The 20,624-nt window shown below is 40.6% G+C and overlaps 1 protein-coding gene across 3 annotated transcripts in view; it reads left to right on the forward strand.

Annotated features, from left to right (window-relative positions):
• snap25a (synaptosome associated protein 25a) overlaps positions 1 to 20,624 on the forward strand; it is a 51,541-nt gene that overhangs the window by 17,998 nt on the left and 12,919 nt on the right. For all 3 annotated transcript variants that reach the window (XM_034076234.2, XM_034076232.2, XM_034076231.2), the window contains 3 exons: positions 8,681 to 8,824; positions 11,138 to 11,179; positions 19,764 to 19,812. In XM_034076234.2, coding sequence (XP_033932125.1) covers positions 8,753 to 8,824; positions 11,138 to 11,179; positions 19,764 to 19,812 — 163 coding nt within the window. In that variant the 5' untranslated portion in view covers positions 8,681 to 8,752. The remainder of the gene's footprint in view (positions 1 to 8,680; positions 8,825 to 11,137; positions 11,180 to 19,763; positions 19,813 to 20,624) is intronic.

Genomic DNA, 20,624 nt, shown 5'->3' on the forward strand with positions numbered 1-20,624 from the left:
TGCCCTGGCGCGCAGTTGAGGGTTCGTGCCTTGCTCAAGGACACCTTTCACAAGGTTACCAGTCCACACTGCATATTTTATTTTAGTCCGATCAGGACTCGAACCGGCGACACTTTGTTTCCCAAGCCAAGTTCCTACAGACAGAGCTACTGCTGCCCAATAAAATAAGATGCAATAAATAAGTAATGAAAGGATTACTTAAAGGGGACCTATCATGCAAAATGCACTTTTGTACGTCTTTTATACATGAATATGTGTCCCCGGTGTGTCAGGGAACTCACCAAGTGTCAGAAAACACAACCCTCTCTCTTTTCCTCCATACACAAATCTCTAAAAACGGGGCTGCAGCGGATCAGATACAGACTGATCCAGATTTGAAATTGTGCTGACGTCAGAAACTGGGTGCTCCGCCTATATGGGCAACTCTCCACCTATCAGGGGAATGAGTGGTTGCGTGGCATGGTAACAGCATGGTAACAGCATAGTAACATGACGCTTGTGCCTCGCCCCCCTCCTTTGCAGGGGGGCGAGGTCAGCTGCAGCTCATTTGCCACAGAATCAGCCCTTGTGAAAACAGGGCTGGAATAGAGCAAATAGAGCGAAATGAGGCATGGCTAAAATGCATGATCTGTTTGGTATCTTCACAGACATGTTTTCTATAGGTATAGCCCTACAATATGTGTTTCGAATATAGCATGATAGGTCCACTTTAAGTCTAATTCCATGATAATTCATCAAACATGTATTAGTTTTGGAAGCAAAGCAAATACCCATTTGAGTTGGCCATGTATTAGTTTCCAGCTCTGTTTAATTGGTTATTTGTTGAAATAGCGAACAGGTCTTATGAGTGTCTGCTTGACAGTTGATTGATATGTTATGTCTTTGCAAAAGCAATTTATAATACAACATTATTCTGAATGTATGGTAAACTAAAGGTGCTAAAAACAAAACAGATAAAATGTTCCTGGTTTGTTTGACATAAATGTATTTTCCCCACTTTATTACAGCTGACAGTCTTTTGGTAATTAGTTATAAATTAAAAGTGCCTCTCAAGTGGGATGGCCAACATTGAATTAGATAGGAATCTCTAGATAAATGGGTGTAGTTTGATAGGGAGCTTTTTACGGATGACTGGGCAGCCTGCTGGTTAGACATTCTGTAACTCAAAGGTCATCAGATTGATCCGTGTAATGGTAACTCTGAGAAGCATTTATTTCATTTCAAACCTTTATTTAACCAGGTGAATCCCATTGAGATCATCAATCTCTTTTTCAAGGGAGACTTGCTGCAAGCAGGTTCCACATGAAGACATCAAAACAGAAAACAACAGAAAAACAAAAAGGACATCATACAACATAGATTTAACTCTCTCAAGCAGTCTCTGTCTGCTTTATCGATGCAAACTGCTAACAGAAGCTAGAAAGGGGCTTAGCTCTCCATTGGTGTGGTATAGTAGCAATGGTAAAAATCAAATTCAATATATATTAATTTGTAGTTGAAAATAAGTTATTCAATTTCAGAGAAGATCCGAATCACAAAGGATTTTTCCCTTTCATTATCATTGTGAGATGTAAAAATACAAAAGCAGTAATACTTAAGACACGTTATTGGTAGAATGAAGACATATAGTATTCATATCAAATAAATCAGTGACTTAACTCATAATAAACAAAATGTCATATTCGGTTCGCAATCCAAGTTCACTTATTCACCTTTAAATAAAACAATTTCCCATAATCCATAGTTTTCTTAGACCTCAGTACAGACCTTTGCTCAATAACTGCAGAATGCTGCACAAATATGGTTGAAAGCTTCCGGAAAAAAGCTTGGAAGTGAACCTTGAGTCTAAAATATTTTGACACAGATTTGTATTCCCAGGGTAAAGGATTTTCCAAGTTAAGTATCCAATATGTTTGCAGAAATGATGTCATTAGAAATGACCAAAAAGCTATTTTAAATCCATTCAAGTCAAACCAAGAACGTCTATACTTGAGCCTACGTGGGGGAAATACCATACGTTCTTCTCTCTAACTGTACTATAATGTGACCTACAAACATGCTCACTGATTAATGCACTGATTACGAAAGCATGTTATTACATTATAGCTGCTCCACCAGTAGTGTGCATCTCTTCTTGAGAGAATCTAGTGATCTAATCCAATCCAATCTATTTGATTTCTATAGCACATATAAAAACAACAGCGTTGAACAAAGTGCTGTACATCAAAACCTGTATAAAAACATAGCATAAATACATGAAAAACAGACAGGACATGAAACAAATGTAAAACACGAGACAATGAAACCAGATCAGAAGCCACAGACTGAAAAAACTGTCCTACATGATGGAAAAAAAAAAAACACTAGTAAGATAAAAACCCAAATTTAAAAGCACAAGTGTCACCTGGTCTGTAAATGCAAGGGAAAAGAAGTGGGTTTTTAAATGAGATTTAAAAACAGGCAGAGTTGGAGCAAGTTTAACCTGGAGGGACAATTCGTTCCATACTTTTGGAGCTGCAACAGCAAAGGCTCCGTCTCCTCGCTGCTTTAACCTTGATTGATTTAGGGACGACCATAAATTGCTCCGGAAGCAGGCAGTGCTGAATGCTGCTGAGATTAAAAATGTGGAGCCGGTAATTGAGGCGTAAAGTAAAAGGTCAGTCTGGGCGGTTAAACTTAATTGCCTGAATTTTGTTACGCAACCAGGCCAAGAAGCCATCTCTTTGAATCTGACTGGATTCAGACATTAAGTCCAGTTGGAGGTTTATATAACCCAATATGGCCACTGCTGTTATGGAGCAGTGCAGCAGAGCAAGAAGAGAGGAGAGAAATGTAAGCAGGAAGGGATTTAATATCATGATGGATATGCAACATAGTGGAAGGATCTCCAAGTGTGTCAGTAGACATCAGAGTAAATGCTACAATAAAATGGGCCCCGGACATTATCATTACGATGCCTCTGTCGATCTGAGCTATACATGACTGAATTCATCTACTGAGTTGAATACAGATTCATCTATATACCGCCTGGGGAGGTTTCGGTGATTCAGTCCGTGACGTCCAGGGATATTGCCATGGCACACAACAAAATTGCTTCATTTCCTGTGTATGTACAGCGAGTGTATGGCCAGCAGATGTTGTTGTGAACATCTCCGGACACATGAGTGCGTGAAGCGAACGCAGAGGGTACAGCAGAAGCTCCGAGGCACAAGGATGAGACACGTCGAGGTGGGCAAGGCCGTCTGTCCAAGATGATGCACATCCTTATGTGATCAGTCTTTACCTGACGCAGATTTTTCTCTGCCATTTTGGTCTCTGTTGGTTTTTTCTGCTGCAAGAAAATAGTCTTACAGTTTTCTGGAAAAGGCCAAATATATGCAGTCCTACTGTAACTCTACCCTCTCTGTTCTAAGCCCCTCCCTCTAGACAAGCACAACATATGCACTCTTCATACCTGCAGAAGTATAGAGTAAACAAGTCCTAAAACCCGGAAATAACTTAGCATTTTAGCCTCGTAGTGAACGTTTTTTTGAAAGTGTTACAAGTCTGGACTAAGGTCTGTGGTTAACTCAAGCTGAAGATATTTGAATGTTTTGTTCTACGACATACAATACGTCAGTACATACCCCTCTGATGAATGTCTGAAGCTTCTATGTGTCATAAAAAATGTTTTTGATAACAAGTGACTAAAATGTACTGTTAAATGTCATCACGCTGACACAGGACCACTGTTAGCTTAGCGGTGTTGATGTAGTTTGTTTTATAGCATTACATCATCCCAGGAGTCTAGTCTTCTGTCAGACCACTGGAATTTCAAAATGCTAAAAGGTTTTTATGTTCCCAATGTTTCCCCCTGAAATAAATGTTATAACTAGTAAGACAGTGAACGCATCAAGGAGTACAGCAAGTAACTTTGCATTTCCCTTCTGTCTGTGCATTGATACAATGGGTAGAGTAACATTACGTTTGAACGTCCTATTCTGAAATAATCTGAACAAAAGCAGAATAAGCCGCTGTGTCCACATAGTGTCATTTTCTGGCAGAAAGGCACTGGCCTCCGAACAACACTCCAGCAAAAAAACACTCCCAGCGCTTTTTCAAATGTTTCTATGACAATGATATCTAAATATAAGATACGATTTATTTTATTTATCCCAATTTAATTTGTAATATCGCATCACAATTTCCATTTGGGCTACTTTATATTTGTTTGACAAACACCAACTACAAGATGGTTGCTCTCACACATTGTTTGAATGAGCTTCACCGCTCAGTCTGACAGCTGTCGAGTCAGGAGGGCGAAGTCGTCAAAACGCTGACCGGCAACAAGGTCCAAGTGTCTGGCTGCAGCCTGTCCTCCTACAAAAAACGACCAAATAGGTAGATTGTTTAAGCAGCTTAGATTACGACCCATAGCCACGTTTTAAAGTGTAGCACCTCTAGTGGTCGTGTAAGAAACAACATTCTCCCGTTTATTTGTTTATTCACAAAGAAATAACCCTCTCTGTAAAATCCTAAATTGTAGAATAGTTTGGCCATTAAAATGCTTTTTGATTAGATTTCTAGCGAGAAGTGTATATTGTACTTTTAGAATCCACGTCCAGTCGATGTGTAGGATCTATAGTTTGATAGATATTACGAAGATGATTTGAGGTCTCGCCAGGATAACGTGTATGCAGCTTCCATGTAAAGTTAGCGTAGGTGAAAACTGTTTTTCCGGTCTCGAAGTTTTCATAATAAAACCGGATATATTCCCCTCACTGTCAAATGATTACACAGTGATATCTGCATTACTCATCCACTAAAAAACATCAGTTTATCCTTGTTAATTACACAATATTGATTGGTTTAAATTGTGTACAATGCTTTTGTGTTTTTAACCTTCGATTCAGAGAAATAAATAGTTTTTTCGGAGTTAAGACACTACAGTTTCCGAAGACACTACACTACCCAGAATCCCCAGCTATCGTTTGGGACTACAACATCCGCCTTGCTTTACAAGCCCTGTGATTAGTCATCAAGCCCTGTGATTGGATGTTGGTGTGGCAGTGCGACAAGGTTACGCTGAGCGTCAACAGCTCTTTGAAATGGAATGGAACCACGGCAGACTTTCCAAACTGGAATTGGACGGGTCCAGCCCCCGGGTCCAGCCCATACATACAGGTTCAGAGGCACATTTTGCAAATATGGCAGTAGCCATCGATCATCTTAAGATAAGATAAGATAGGATATACTTTATTGATCCCAAGTTGGGAGATGTTTTTGTTACAGCAGCATACTTTGTTCTACTCCACCACAATTCAAAGGTTAACCTGGTATTTTTACTCCACTACATGTATTTTAGTTACTTTGCAGATTCTGATTAATGATGTGAAATATAAACAACCCTTAAATCAGACTTCAGAGTCAAATTCAGGGAAGGTGATTGTCAAGTGCCAAAATAAACTATGCAATATATTGGACGTTAAGTACTTTGTCAGACTTCATATTTATCTGTGGATAACCCCAACGTTTTTTTCTTATTCAAAAGAAGACCTTAACTTAAAGTAATCTTAATGTTTAAATAAAGCCTTATTAGTTTGTCTGTTTTGCACATCCTCCTGTTAATATCTTTGGACGTCCTGCACTAAACTGTTTTATTGTAGAGATCACTACAGTATCTTCTTGATATTTTCAATGTTGTATGTAGGCTACTCTTAATATTTAAATGTTTTCATCAAATAAAACGTATTCAACAACAACATTCAATAACATGCTTTAACCACTAGGCGATGCGGGTTAAAAAAACAGTGGTGTAGTTAATAAAACATAATAATATCAAACATAACATGACTATTAACTTTATTGTGAAATTAAAACAGAACGGTAAATGAAAATACAGTTTCAGTCTCTCGATTTGAAGCTTATGCATTGTACCATGAACCTGTATAGACCTGTAACAGTCAACTGCATGAGGAGTTGGAAAGGTAGTAAATAATATCTTTAAAAACTACAAAAAAATCCCTTTCTATCAGCTGTGCACCGTTATGGTGTAAATACAGCCTATCTACCAATTGGATCAAATATAAAAGTCCGCCGAATTAGTGTTGATACTGCAAGGAGACGTATTGTGTGAAAAGAAATGGAAGACGTTGTTTAATTGCTAATATATTTATGATCCATGTCACGTATTCAGTTTCGGCGGCATTTCTTCCAGTTCGTCCAGAAGTCTTCTCATCAGGGCTCTATAAATAAATATCTACGGCAGATATGTAATATTTAATGCAGCCGAACCGTGTATTACAATGCCGTTATGTGATGACTTCCAAAGAGAAAAGCAAGAACACTCGGAATAAAGTATTATTTTATTTAAAAAAAATGTTTTCCCAATTTCATATCGGATAAACACCATATCCCGAAATGCATTGCGGCAATGTTTTAGCCTATCAAAACCTCTGAAAAAAGAAAGGTGTCTCTCAGAATCTAAATAGAAAAACCTATTGGAAAAACACAAAAGCAGTGTACACAATTTAAACCAATAAATGTCGTATAATTAACAAGGATAAACTGATGTTTTTTTAGTTGATGAGTACTGCAGATATCACTGTCAAATCATTTGATCATTGGTTTTATTATGAAATCGCCGAGACCGAAAATACTGTTTTCAACCCGTAACTTTACATGGAGGCTGCCGCATACCTCAAATCATCTTCGTAATATCTATCAAACTATAGACCCTACATATCGACTGGACGTGGATTCTAAAATTACAATACACACTTAGAAATCTAATCAAAAAGCGTTTTAATGGCCAAACTATCCTACAATTTAGGATTTTACAGAGAGGGTTATTTGTGAATAAACGACCATCTGTAACTTTTGGCGGAGTGCTGGACTTCTAATCAGGGGGTACCAAGTTCGAGTCCCACTGCAGTCAGCATGTCATTGTGTCCCTGGGCGAGACACTTCACCCCAAATTGCTCCGATGGGGATTGTCCACAGTACTGAATGTATGTATATCGCTTTGGATAAAAGCGTCTAACAAATGACATGTAACGTAATGTTTGCATTCAACGGGAACACTAGACTGGAGGACGAAAACTTTAAAACGTAATTATACGACGTATTAAGTGCTTGAACAAACAACATATTTGGTCATAATAATTGGGCCTGAACAATCGGCCTATTTGGTCGTATGAGTTGGAGGACTTGTTGGTCTGGCTGCCGATCTGTTTTGACAAACGGGCTTTTTGGATCTCTGTTAGGAGTTTTCCATCTAAATCACCAGGCCAAAAACAAGCCTCTACTCCTATTTCTCCAATCACGTCACCAGAACATTTCTGAGAGGTTGAAATATTTTCAACTTAAAGCTCTCAGATAGGCTGCACAAAACTCATTCAAAATGATGTACTTATCTTGTCCGCTAAGGGTTAGCATTACAGACAGCGAATAACCTACACACAAACAGCATCCATAAATGAACAAAAACAAAAAACATGGTTCAACGACAGACATGATTGGACCAATCCGATTGAATAAAAATGCTTTGTCTGCGATACCCATATTGTTGTACATAAGACATACAAATATGCCGCTCCTTATTTCTACCTAACAGACAATGACTCAACATTATTTCTAATGGGTATTGGATGCCCAAAATGGTTGCAGGGTTACAAAACTATGCAAGGCAATTCTCTTAACTTGAGGTACCATTTTGATGTAAGTCTGCCTTGTAGCCATATCCAATCTCTAGCATATCTGACACATGACAAATGTTGTTTCATGTCGATCTTTAGAGTTTGCTAGCAGTAATCCAGCATCTGGAGTTGGCTTGGGATACTGGCCTGTTCTCATAGGAGAGGAAAGGATCACAGCGACAGGGCAAACTGTTTATGTCTCTCTGTCGCTAATCCACCAAAATCCCAGTCAACACTGTCTGAGACTGGCATTCCTCTTCAAACACCACGCTTCCTCTCATTCCCCAACTAACAAACACTGCTGCAGCTTCATAATCCTCGATTATACAGCCTGCACCAGAGAATTGGGAGATAGAAGCTCCAATCCTCCTATTTCGTTTGGCCCATTTTGTTGAAGGCCATTTTTCTTCGCACCTCTCTGGAATATATTTTATATTTTGCTCCTCCGGCTTTCAGCTGCTGCTGTTGTGCAGGGCGACTTGAAGCCATTAGGTAGGGAGGAGAGTATAACCTGGCTCAAGGGCGTCTGGACATGTGTGATGATGGATGGATTTACTCACAGAGAGATAAATAGGACCTTGAGGACTTTATGGTGAATTAATTAGTCTGAGTTTGTCTTGAATAAGTCATAACATGATTAGCAAATGTAAGTATGTGTTCCCAGTAACATACTAAGCGCGCAAATCCTTTACATTTTCAGCCAACATTGGCCCGTCTGAGCATGATTTTGTTCTGCAAACATTGTCTTCCTTGTTGTCACTGTTTCTTCAACTCGAATACTTTTCTGTTCTGGTATCAAACAATGATGTACACACAAAGGAGGCGGATATGTATGATGTCGTGGATATAATTCCCCCACAGTATCTTTGAACACGTCTTTTAATATCAATGACTTTCCAAATGACAGAAGCCACCTAATTATCATTGCAATAGTCAAATATTAAAATAATTACAGACAATGTATGCCTAATGTTTCCTTTTCCTTTGTTTCGTCTCTTCTCCAGCCCTCCCCGAAATCCCACTAGGATCTTCTCTTCCCTGTTGGAGTCCTTCTCCACCCCCAACATCCAGCAGCCATGGCAGAGGACGCGGACATGCGCAATGAGCTGTCAGACATGCAGCAACGCGCCGACCAGCTGGCCGATGAGGTGAGAACAACACGCTACACGCATCACTGTGGATTCAGTTGTGATGATGCATGAACATGATGCATGCTTGCATTTAAGCACACCTACTCACGGAGAATACACTTGAGCACATAGGCATACAAATGAGAAGTGAACATCGAAGCTATTATGCTTTTTGCAATGTTACCTTCCCTGTAGTGTGTTATATACATTTGTGTGCATGTAAATGGTCTGCAAAGGCTAAAATCCCTAAGTTCCCTCCAGAGGGAGTTTCTCTCCCACTCCCCCCCCCTGCCTGAAACACCTCCATTGGACTCCTTTGTTTACTTCCAGAAACACGAGTGTCCATACTGAACACTCGTGCTTCTATTGACTAGTGCTCCAACAAAGTATACGTGATATGCTAAAGTGCGGGACATCTCTAATTAGTTGACCAGTCATAACAGAGCTGGCCAGCTAACCAATCAGAGCAGACTGGGCTCTGGTTTCAGACAGAGGGTGAAAAGAGGTGCTGCAGCACAGGCAGTATGAGAAAAATAAGGAGCTTTTTGAACATTATTTTCTGCCTCGGAGAGTATACCTGTGTCATCTGACTTTACATAACACAGCACGGTAACATCTCGAGTGTGTGTTTGTGTGTTAGAGTGCACTTGTGAACGTAAACATGCAACATTTCTGTGTGAGAGTGTCTCTGCGAGAGTATCCGTGTTCACGTGTAGAAAAACATCTAGGTGCTCAAGCTCCTATTTGTGTGAATGTGTGTGTGTGTGTGTGTGTGTGTGTGTGTGTGTGTGTGTGTGTGTGTGTGTGTGTGTGTGTGTGTGTGTGTGTGTGTGTGTGTGTGTGTGTGTGTGTGTGTGTGTGTGTGTGTGTGTGTGTGTGTGTGTGTGTGTGTGTGTGTGTGTGTGTGTGTGTGTGTGTGTGTGTGTGTGTGTGTGTGTGTGTGTGTGTGTGTGTGTGTGTGTGTGTGTGTGTGTGTGTGTGTGTGTGTGTGTGTGTGTGTGTGTGTGTGTGTGTGTGTGCATGTTTCACATCAGTGTGAGGGAACGAGAGAGTCTCAGTCATGGCCCAGAGCAGATAAGCCCACACCCCTCCAGCTTTACATCTGACTCACACTGGCACAGCTGAGCAGAATATTAAACACTTGCGTGAACATAGTGGATACACAAAATGGTGGCGTCGGAATAACAGTTTTGCCCTCTCTCATGATGACAACAGCACATATCGTGGCCATTTCAGATCAAAGACGTAAGTCGAATTGGAACATTCAGCTACATATCTTTCAACACATAATAGACGTTTCGGAAAAAGGGATAGAGGGTAGGAAGTGTAGTTATTGGCTGACAATAGTGTTGTTGAGTCAATTATCTTGAGTTCGATTTCAAACATATGGTGGCCGGCAGGTGAAAATGTGTCCCCAAACCCTTCCCCTAGGAGAATCGCGCTGCAAAAACACATGCAAATGAACATCAAAGGCTGACAATAGAAAAATGCTGGTAGAAGCACAAAGGAATCCGGGGGACACTAAAACGTGATGCACACAGCTGGGACCCCATGTTAGGGGATTATAAAGTTGGCACATTAAGTCTGTGTTTTATTAGTATAATTGAAATGACTAGATTAGCTACGTAAGCTCGCTATCTTACAGAAGATCTGCAATAATATCAGAACGAATCATGCAATTACATTGTTAAAATAAGCCAATAGCATTTTAATTTAAGGTAGTGAAAGATAGCCAACTTTATAATCCCTGAACGTCAACAATGATTTGCAGCGCTTTTAGTAACATGTGTTGTCAAGCTGGTGAAGTTGTTTCTTCAGTTGCATTTGTTTTGGCACATTTTGTGTTTTTTATTGTATCGTTTTTGAAACTGCAGCGTATTTTTCCTAATGCTTTTGAACCTATCGGCCATCGTACTAATGGGCTTGAAAGCATTTTAGTTTTTATTTTAATTTCCAAATCATTTTATTGACTGACAGTTTAAAAAATACACTTTCCAGAAATCAGTCACTGTTACAGCGTCCTTCAAAATTCCCATCGGTCGTTCGTATTCAGTACTCAGTGCAGACATACCGTCGCTGTGAGTTCATGTCGATAAATGGCCGACATTGATCCCTTTTGTGTCCCGCTGATTGTTCACATTCACTCCACTTTGTTGGTTTACAAGTCTGCTTATGCTCATTTCAACTAACATACACACTTTGGACAAGTTATTGTGATTTTTGTGTTTCCCCAGGAAGATAGATGTATTTGTTCTCTGATGTCAAACAGTGTTATTTCCATTTTGAATCTGTCATATTATCTCATTAACTGTATTTCTTTTTTCTCCACAGTCTCTCGAGAGCACCCGTCGTATGCTGCAGCTGGTGGAGGAGGTAAGAAACACCCAAGATGCTTTGAGTTTACGAATGAAATCTGAGACTAAATATGACACAGCGAGAATACAAATGGTGACACTGGAAGTCTATCGATTCCTAGATACATCATTTCTGTATATATACTTTTTTTTTTTTTTTTAAATACTGCGGAAGAAAGAATTTACTTGTCTTGGGCATAATCCGGAAACTCACAGAAAATGTAATGTCTTAAAATGATGTTACTCCTACTGAAAAAGTCAGATTTGGTGACATTTTGATAATTGTTTGAGATGCATGTGATAAGGCAGACACAACCCCCTTTGGAGAAGACACTATTTTCAGTTATGGGAAGCATCCAGACATCATTCGAAAGGACTAATTTTGCAACAACAAAAAGTGTATACAGCTATCTATTTAGAAAGCTAGACATAGTAAAGTAGTGAAACGTTTTTTTGTGATTTGTTCTACCTGTGGTAGGGGCATCTCAACTTTTAGGGGCCCTAATTCATCTACTAAAATAGAATGCACACGATATTAGCATTAAGTAACCCAATTGTTATACCAATTGTTATACTAAATTACAATTTCATCGAGAGATGCTTTACATTATACAAAATGACAATACAATGCTTAGTCTTGCTTAAATTGTGAACATGAGGGAGCCAGCATTGCCAATTACAGATTTTACACAATGTTCCCCATTTGTCTAATTTTAAAACAAAGAACAGCCTAGTGTTCTTAACAGTTGAGGAAGGAGAGCACAACACTATAGCAATACACATAAAACACACGATGATGAGACAGTCTCAGGAGAGGAGCTACATGTGTACTGTAGCATACAACAAGGATACTAATGGCATATTTCCACTGCAGCGGGGTAGCCCCGTTTAAGCGTCCCTAAGCGTCCTCGCTTAGGGAGACCGTGGCGCATTTCCATTACAGTTTAGGACCTGGGGTAACAACGCAGTGTAGGCGGGGTGATCGGCTTTTTTTTCACATTTCGAGTTGTTCCGTCGAGCTCCCGCTAGATTTTATCATCCCCAATGAGATGTAGGAACGTCGTCACCTCCTCGGTCGACCACGCTGTGCTTTTCTTTGACGTTGCCATTTTTGTAGCTCCTCCGTGTATAAAAATGCTGCAAGCTTGCTTCTAGATATATATGCGACGCTAGGGATGAGCTCGCGCGCGAACTTGTGATGATTCTCTCTGACCAATCAGCAGTCGAGAGTGTTGACGTCACTAGTTCAGCCCTGGCCCTGGCCTGATAGAACCACGATGTTATGGAGCCGGAAAAAGAGGGAAAAAGTACCCGCTAGCCGGTGCTACGCTATATGGAAAGGCCACCAAAAACTGGCCTGGCCGCTTGAGGACGATTAAGGACGCTTAAACGGGGCTACCCGCTGCAGTGGAAATGCGCCATAAGAGCCTCATCTCTGGAAACCTGGTTGCACCACGGTACATCTGTGACAGTGGCTGTGGTCTCCATGAGAAGATTACAATTCTGATACCACCAGTTGCATGTTATCCCCTCCCTTTATCTTTTACTGTATTTCCTGTCGATCTTTACCTAACCACACGTTACGGCTTTACTATAATAAAGGGAAATAAATAAATAAGTACAAAGCCGGGTCCAGGAGACAACGTAAACACTTATAAAGATAATATTTTTTTATTTCAAAGTGAAAAATCAGACTGCATTGCAAACTACATTTTAAAGGAACATTTTGAGATATATATATATATATATATATATTGAATACATTTACAATGTTAACTAACTCAGCAATAAAGCAATTTAGCACGTTCACCAGAATGAGAACTGTTCCTTAAATACTCTGCTGCTAGGTACCAGAAGACATTTTAGTATTATTATTTACTTTTATATAGACCTGGAATTAATTTTCATAGGACTGTTAACTAGCTAACGATAGCTTTCACAGATTACTTGTTGACCAATCAAACTACTTTTAGGTGAGGTGTTGATCACCTTGTTGATTTCTAAAAATATACGATCCAATTACATTTTTCATCTTTAACAAGCTCAGGGTTTCTCTCTTCTAATTGCTTAAATAGTCAGACAAGATTGAGTGAACCATGATTCAACTGAGCGATGGCATGAATTCTATTACAGGAAATTAATTCAATTAAATCAGAAACTACACACCCGTGAGCAGACTCTGTCGATTCTTATTTGCCTGTGCCAATAAATAACGCTGTAATAGACTGAGAGTGATAGACAAGGAGAACAGAACGCCTGATGTGACACAAGCAGACAGAGATGGAGGGAAGTAGGACATTAAAGAGAGACAGCGTAGACAGCTGGGGTTGACTGCGTCTGACAAGCAGATCTCAAGGTCACATTGATCATCAGCCGACATATCTAAGCCCCCCCCCGCGACTGTGCTGCAGGCAGGGAGATTACAAAATTGCGTTATATGCTGTAATGCTGAATACAGGCTTTTATTTTCCTCATTGTAAATAACATTTGGTCTATTTTTGACTCAGAAATGTCTTAACCAGTTGAAAGATGTAAGATAATGTAATGGATTGTATAAATGATGAGGTGGTTAATTGCAATGCACATGATTTGAATTACATTTTAGAGCTCAATTTGTGCTAGTTGCTCTTGAAGAATTATGAATCCTTTAAGTTCAAGCACACCCCACTACATCTTAAGGCTGTAACTATATATTCTACAAGAAGGCAACTGCCAAAATGCATGAATCTATCCAGCTGATTTGAATTAGTAAATCTGCATTGAACCACCTCCAGTCCTGTATTGGATCATGGTTGAGTTTCCCTGGGGACTCATTTCCACTACTTTGGGATTCTGCTTTGACACAGCCTTACCTAATTACAGAATCATTTATACTCCAGACTTTCCTGATTGCACCCCCCACGCTTTCCTCCCAAACTGCTGAGGTGGCAAGGGATATATTAATGTGTAACAGTGTATTGTCAAGTGTGTGCCTGACACACCATCATCTTATTTATGTGAATCAGGACCGACCAGGTGCCACATCTTATGCGGCTTTCACACCAGCGCTTTTCAGTTTCTAGCTCCGAGTGGGAGCTTTTCTGGTTCAGCTCCGGTTTCCCTTTTCAGCTCCCGCTCTGTTCACACAGCCCACTGGCGCGTGGCGCCCCAGAGCTGCCCCTGCTGCGTCATGGCGTCACCGTTTACATCGCTGATTTGCTCCCCAACGGAAGCTCACAACAACAACAACAACAACTGCGTCGGGTCGATGATCGTGTTGCTTTTAATCACACGAAGCCAGAATAAATTGAATAACGACTTCTCCAACCTTATACTTTGCTCCAGAGTGACGTGGTTCATTGTTTATTAATGTGTTTCTGCAGCATTTACCGACCGCTGCAGTGTGCTGCTCTTCCACGGAGTGTATTCTCCCGTTAGCTCCCGGTTAGCTCACACTGCAGCGGCCGCTCTAAAGTATTCACTGTCCGACTCACACAAGCAGCTGATGCATATCCCCAGTTCCCCTTAGCCTAAGTGAATGTGTGTCAGTCTGAATTGACACTGTTTGGTATCACAACGCTGTTATGCAAGTTTCTCTGGTATAAAACGGGTGATGTTAGCATAGCAACCGAAGCTAAACTGACTACTTGCATCCGATAGCTACAATAATACAAAACAACACGTCTGCCTCTCTCCACAATGATCGATAACAGTGAACGGATGGTCAAAGTAAGGCACAAATAAACAGAATCACACGAAGCCTGGTTAGTGTTGCCTGACTTTATAAAGTGTGTTTATAGGCACTACTGCTTGTAGGCAGGCATAACAGTCGACCCATGGGAGGTGGGTTTAGTTTCCTGCACGCCTCGACGTAAGAGAGACGTAAGCGACGTCGCCTCTTAGCTCCAAAGCTCTTGCCTCTGGACCGACAATTTTTTGGAGCTGGAAATGAAGCGGATTCCGGAGCTAAGAGCCGGCGCAGCTCCGGTGTGAACTGGAAAACCCGGCGCTTTTCAGGCTCTAGCTCCGAGCCGGAGCTGAAAAGGCGCTGGTGTGAAAGGGGCATTAGTGAGACGGCGCTGCATTTCTAAGAAGCAGAGAGGAGGAAGAGTTGTATAAGCAAATATCGCTATACTCCTCCTCCTCCTCACACTCTTTCTACCAGCATCAAAACCTGTAGCCAACACAGCCATCAGTGACTAAAGGCTTTAACTGTGGCACTCATGCTGGCTCAGCTGCTCTGATGGTTTACAGTCGGGAAGGATTTAAATGTATCTGAAGGGGGAAAGAAGACCAACACACATTCTACATTTAAAATGTGTAGAAAAATAGTCCTTCTTACAAGTTGCAATCAATACTAATATGTAGGCCAAAGGTCATCAGCTGCTGAGTCGTAGACAGAAGGGGTGTTGGGATCCTGGGTTATTAATTGTTTAATTTGTACGAGGAAATCCAATAGAAAGGTTTTTAATTTTAATGAGATATCTTTATTTTTTATTTAGTTTTTTACTTTAATTTATCCAGGTTATCCCATTGAGATCATTGATCTCTTGTTCAAGTGAAAATTGTACATACAAACATAAACAGAACAACAAAAAGGACATCTTACAGCATCATTACAGGGATTTACAATTTACATAACTATCTACATGAACAGGTACCAACAGCTTCCGATTGAGTAGCATCCAACCGAGCTTTAAAAACATTTAGTGGCACCAGATTGCTCAGTTTCCATTTCAATTGCAGACTATTCCAAGACAGAGGAGCTGCGCATCTAAAAGCTGTCTTCCCTAAGACAGTCCTAGCAGTTGGCACATTTAATAAAACCACAGCATTCGATCTCAGACAGTAGCCACTTACAATTCGCCGTGAGATCAGGGAGCAGATATAAGATGGAAGTTTCCCTAACATGGCTTTGTATATAAAAATGTACCAGTGACTGAGCCTCCGTACAGTTAGTGAAAGCAAACCAGCCCTTGCATACAGGGTACAGTGATGGGTTAATGCTTTACAGTTTGTCACACATCTCAGTGCGCTGTGATACGCAGCATCTAACTTTACCAGGCAATGGGCAGGTGCATTCATATAGACCAGATCCCCATAGTCCAGCACAGGTAAAAGGTCACAGTGACTAGCCTTTTCCTGGCCTCAAGTGAGAAACAGGACTTGTTCCTGTAAAAGAAACCTAGCCTAACCCTCAGTGTTTTAAGCAGGTTATTGACATGAAGTTTAAAAGTGAGACAATCATCAAGCCAGATACCCAGGTATTTGTAACAGGTAACAACTTCAAGTTGTATTCCTTGCGTAGTTACAATATAGAAAACAGGCTCTGGTGTCTTTTTAGCTTTAGAAAAGAGCATTACCTTGGTTTTATCAACATTTAAAAGAAGCTTTAGTTCAGAGAGCTGAGTCTGAATAATGTTAAAAACAGCTTGTAATTTAACACCAGCCTCCTTAATGGAGGGACCTGCACAGTACATAACGGTATCGTCCGCATAAAAATGTAAGGTTGCTCCATCTACATTTTCACCTAAACTATTGATGTAGATGGAGAATAAAAGTGGACCTAAAACAGAACCTTGAGGAACACCATTAGTAATGTTTAACCACTCAGAAGACAGCCCATCAAAACTGAACACTATAGCCGCGTTCACACTGCGGTACTTTTCCCACAAAAGTTCATGCGAACTTAGTTCATGCGAACTCTTTAGTTCGCATGAACTAAGTACAGATCGCGTTCACACCAGAAAAAGTCCCTGGGGGTGGATTAGGCAAATGAAGCCGCTGACGTCACTTCTTCTTCTTCTGCTTTGGGTTTACTGGCAGGCCGCAACCCACTTCACGGCGTATACTGCCGCCCAAAGTCCCCGGCCGGAAGTCCCCGGCCGGAAGTCCCCGGAGTTGGGGACTGGCTTCAGTAGAAGCTGCTGGGAGTCCCAGCAGCTTCTACTGAAGCCTTCCGAGTAAATCGCCAGAACGCCGACACCTCCTCATCTCCACCGCTCCCATGTTTTATTTTGTGTTGCCATAAGTTAGTCTCTCTGCGTTTCTGCGCTGGGCTAATGCTAATGCTAATAATGCTAATGCGAGGATAATAAAATGGCTGCTTCACAAAACTTTTTGGGAGTTTTACGGGGCGTGGTTTGCAATTCGCCCAGCCAATCAGGAATATAGCTCTTTTCTCAAAAAAGAGCCGCTCGAAAGTCCCTGCTTTCTAGCAGGGACTTTCGAGGGGGTAAAAAGGTTCGCATGAACTACTTTTAGTACCGGCTCTTTTTGGTGTGAACGCGATCATGAACTAAGTTCGCATGAACCTTTGTGGGAAAAGTACCGCAGTGTGAACGCGGCTATTAGTGCGTTCACACTGCGGTACTTTTCCCACAAAGGTTCATGCGAACTTAGTTCATGATCGCGTTCACACCAAAAAGAGCCGGTACTAAAAGTAGTTCATGCGAACCTTTTTACTCCCTCGAAAGTCCCTTCTAGAAAGCGGCTCTTTTTTGAGAAAAGAGCTATATTCCTGATTGGCTGGGCGAATTGCAAACCACGCCCCGTAAAACTCCCAAAAAGTTTTGTGAAGCCGCCATTTTATTATCCTCGCATTAGCATTATTAGCATTAGCATTAGCCCAGCGCAGAAACGCAGAGAGACTAACTTATGGCAACACAAAATAAAACATGGGAGCGGTGGAGATGAGGAGGTGTCGGCGTTCTGGCGATTTACTTGGAAGGCTTCAGTAGAAGCTGCTGGGACTCCCAGCAGCTTCTACTGAAGCCAGTCCCCAACTCCGGGGACTTCCGGCCGGGGACTTTGGGCGGCCTGAAGTGGGTTGCGGCCTGCCAGTAAACCCAAAGCAGAAGAAGAAGAAGAAGAAGTGACGTCAGCGGCTTCATTTGCCTAATCCACCCCCAGGGACTTTTTCTGGTGTGAACGCGATCTGTACTTAGTTCATGCGAACTAAAGAGTTCGCATGAACTAAGTTCGCATGAACCTTTGTGGGAAAAGTACCGCAGTGTGAACGCGGCTATTGGGACCTTTCAGAGAGGTAGTTCACAAACCACCCCACTGCATGGCTGGATATGCCAATACTGACCAGCCTCTGCTTCAAAATGCGATGATCGACGGTATCAAACGCTTTGGACAGGTCAATAAATAGAGCTGCACAACTCTGCTTATTATCTAAAATACTCACCACATCATTCACCACTTTCATTGTGGCAGTGATGGTGCTATGTTGCTTTCTGAAGCCTGATTGATGTTTAGACAGGATGTTATTTGTACATAAAAACACCTGTACCTGTTCACTCACTAAGCGTTCAAGAACCTTAGCCAGAACATCTTCTCTGCAGTCAGCATTTTTATTGTTAATCTCCTGGGTGCCATTTCAACTTTCATGCTTGAGTTGTAATGACAGAATTACCTTTGCCCTTTTTAATCAATACCAACATGCTGACACAGGGGAAATTAAAAAATCCTAATTTGCTCATTTCGGACGACAGAAATAACAAAAAAAGTATCCCTGGGTATCGTGATATTCTAGGCTCTTGTAGATGACAATATATGTTTTATTGTGTGACATCATGGGTAATGGTTGATTACGTAAAAAGATATGGGTCTTTATGTTTCCAATTTGTAATTCTCTATCTCTACATTGATTTTCAAGATGTATGTTGTTCCCTACTGTAGATATGTAATGGAATAGTGTAACCTTTTGTGGTATACAATACTGTAATTATAGTATTTATTTACTAATTAATTATAATTAGCTTTCTTGCCACGAGCGAGCTGAGAAAAAAAGAATACAACTGTCAAGGATATATGGTAAATTCTAAGCTAAAGCTAGTTGAGGTACACTTAATATATGGACGGGAATCAGTGGCTAACAGCTAGCTCATTTCCAAAGGTTAAGGACCAACACTGCTAATGTCACTTTCCTACTGCTATTGTAGCCTAGCTAGCAGTGGCGTTCTCACAACCTAACCACTTGAACTCAAGGCTTATTGTGTGGGCTACACCATTTCCCATGTTGTGAAAGGTTCATTGGAAGACCACTAATAATCCACTAATTAACCGAGTATATCATATTTCGTTATGGCTTCATGTAAAGTTACCTGCTGGAACAATTTTTTTCCGAGACAGGGACTAGCTAGAGACAGCAGTTTCATATTGAGCGAAGAGACATGTGAATGATGAACTTTTCATCTAAAACTCTTCGAGAAACAATATAAGTGTATTTCCAAAAATATATAACCATTTCCTTAATCATGACATCATAAAACTTGTCACCATTTTTAAATGTAATGCATGCGGATAAACCTGCATGCGGATAAACCTGGACTCTCTTTGTTGTTGTGCTAGCATTATTGCAGTAGAAGAATATAATATCAAAGAAAGCAAAATAGTAATAAAGAACACTGACTAAGTTCATGTTGTTTTAATCTGCTAAAAAGAAAATATGGTTAAAAAGGGAAAAAGTTGAGGATGGGTAAATTGCTTAGGAGCTCACATTTTTCAGCAGCAACTGATTCCCTAAACTGTTGTGGCCTCATTACTGACCTTTATTTCGTTTTGTTTGTCCTCCCTCCCTCCCACTTCCTTTCTACCTGGCGGTCTTTGGGGAATAGAGCAAAGATGCTGGCATCAGGACTTTGGTTATGCTGGACGAGCAGGGAGGTAAGTCTGTGAGAGGGGAGATGGCGGCTTTAGTAACATGAAATAACTGAGCTATTCACATGTAAAAAAGCTCATACTTTAAGTAAAAAGTAAAAGATTGTGTTGACATTAGCAGAACCACAGGGGACATTACCATTCACAATAGTAATGTTGATGATAAAAATGTAAGGTATCAAAACACTTGTGATTGGATCGATTGTTTCACATGCAGTTGCTTGTTTTCATTTAAATGCATATCCAAACAAATTCATATTTTGAGGACGTCAAGGGTTTAACTTTGGGGGATTTCTTTCTTTCAGCTACCTTCAACCTTTGTTTCCTATGTTTAACATATTATTTTTGATTTGCCTAACTGCTTTTGATTTGCCAGCAGCTTTTTTTTATGCTCAACAAAGACAGCGAATAAAAAGTGCCAAACATTAATTATAAGGTATATTTAATAAAAGCCACTTCAGTGCCAAAACCCTACAGCTCAACATCGAGAGAATTTATTCATTTTCCAGAACTCAGTTGGGTTGGCGTGTTTGTCACTGTGGGAGCCTATGGCGAAGGACTACTGGGCTGTTCTTGAATGTTAAAAATGATAAAAAGGCAGTCATGTTGGTTTCACAGATTCAGTTAAATTGAATTCAATGCCAAGAGATATTTTTATTTTACCAAATCTGCTTATAAACATTATTAGAAAAGAAGTGGCAGCAGATATGCCACCTTTAAATACACCCCATTTTATAGCTCACTTCTTTACAATTTGGCCAATCTTTCTTTTCCTGTAAATACTACTGGGGGTGAGATCAGATGCTGACAGCTAACCG

Source organism: Pseudochaenichthys georgianus, chromosome 24 (genome assembly GCF_902827115.2).
Source record: "Pseudochaenichthys georgianus chromosome 24, fPseGeo1.2, whole genome shotgun sequence".
Classification (NCBI taxonomy): domain Eukaryota; kingdom Metazoa; phylum Chordata; class Actinopteri; order Perciformes; family Channichthyidae; genus Pseudochaenichthys; species Pseudochaenichthys georgianus.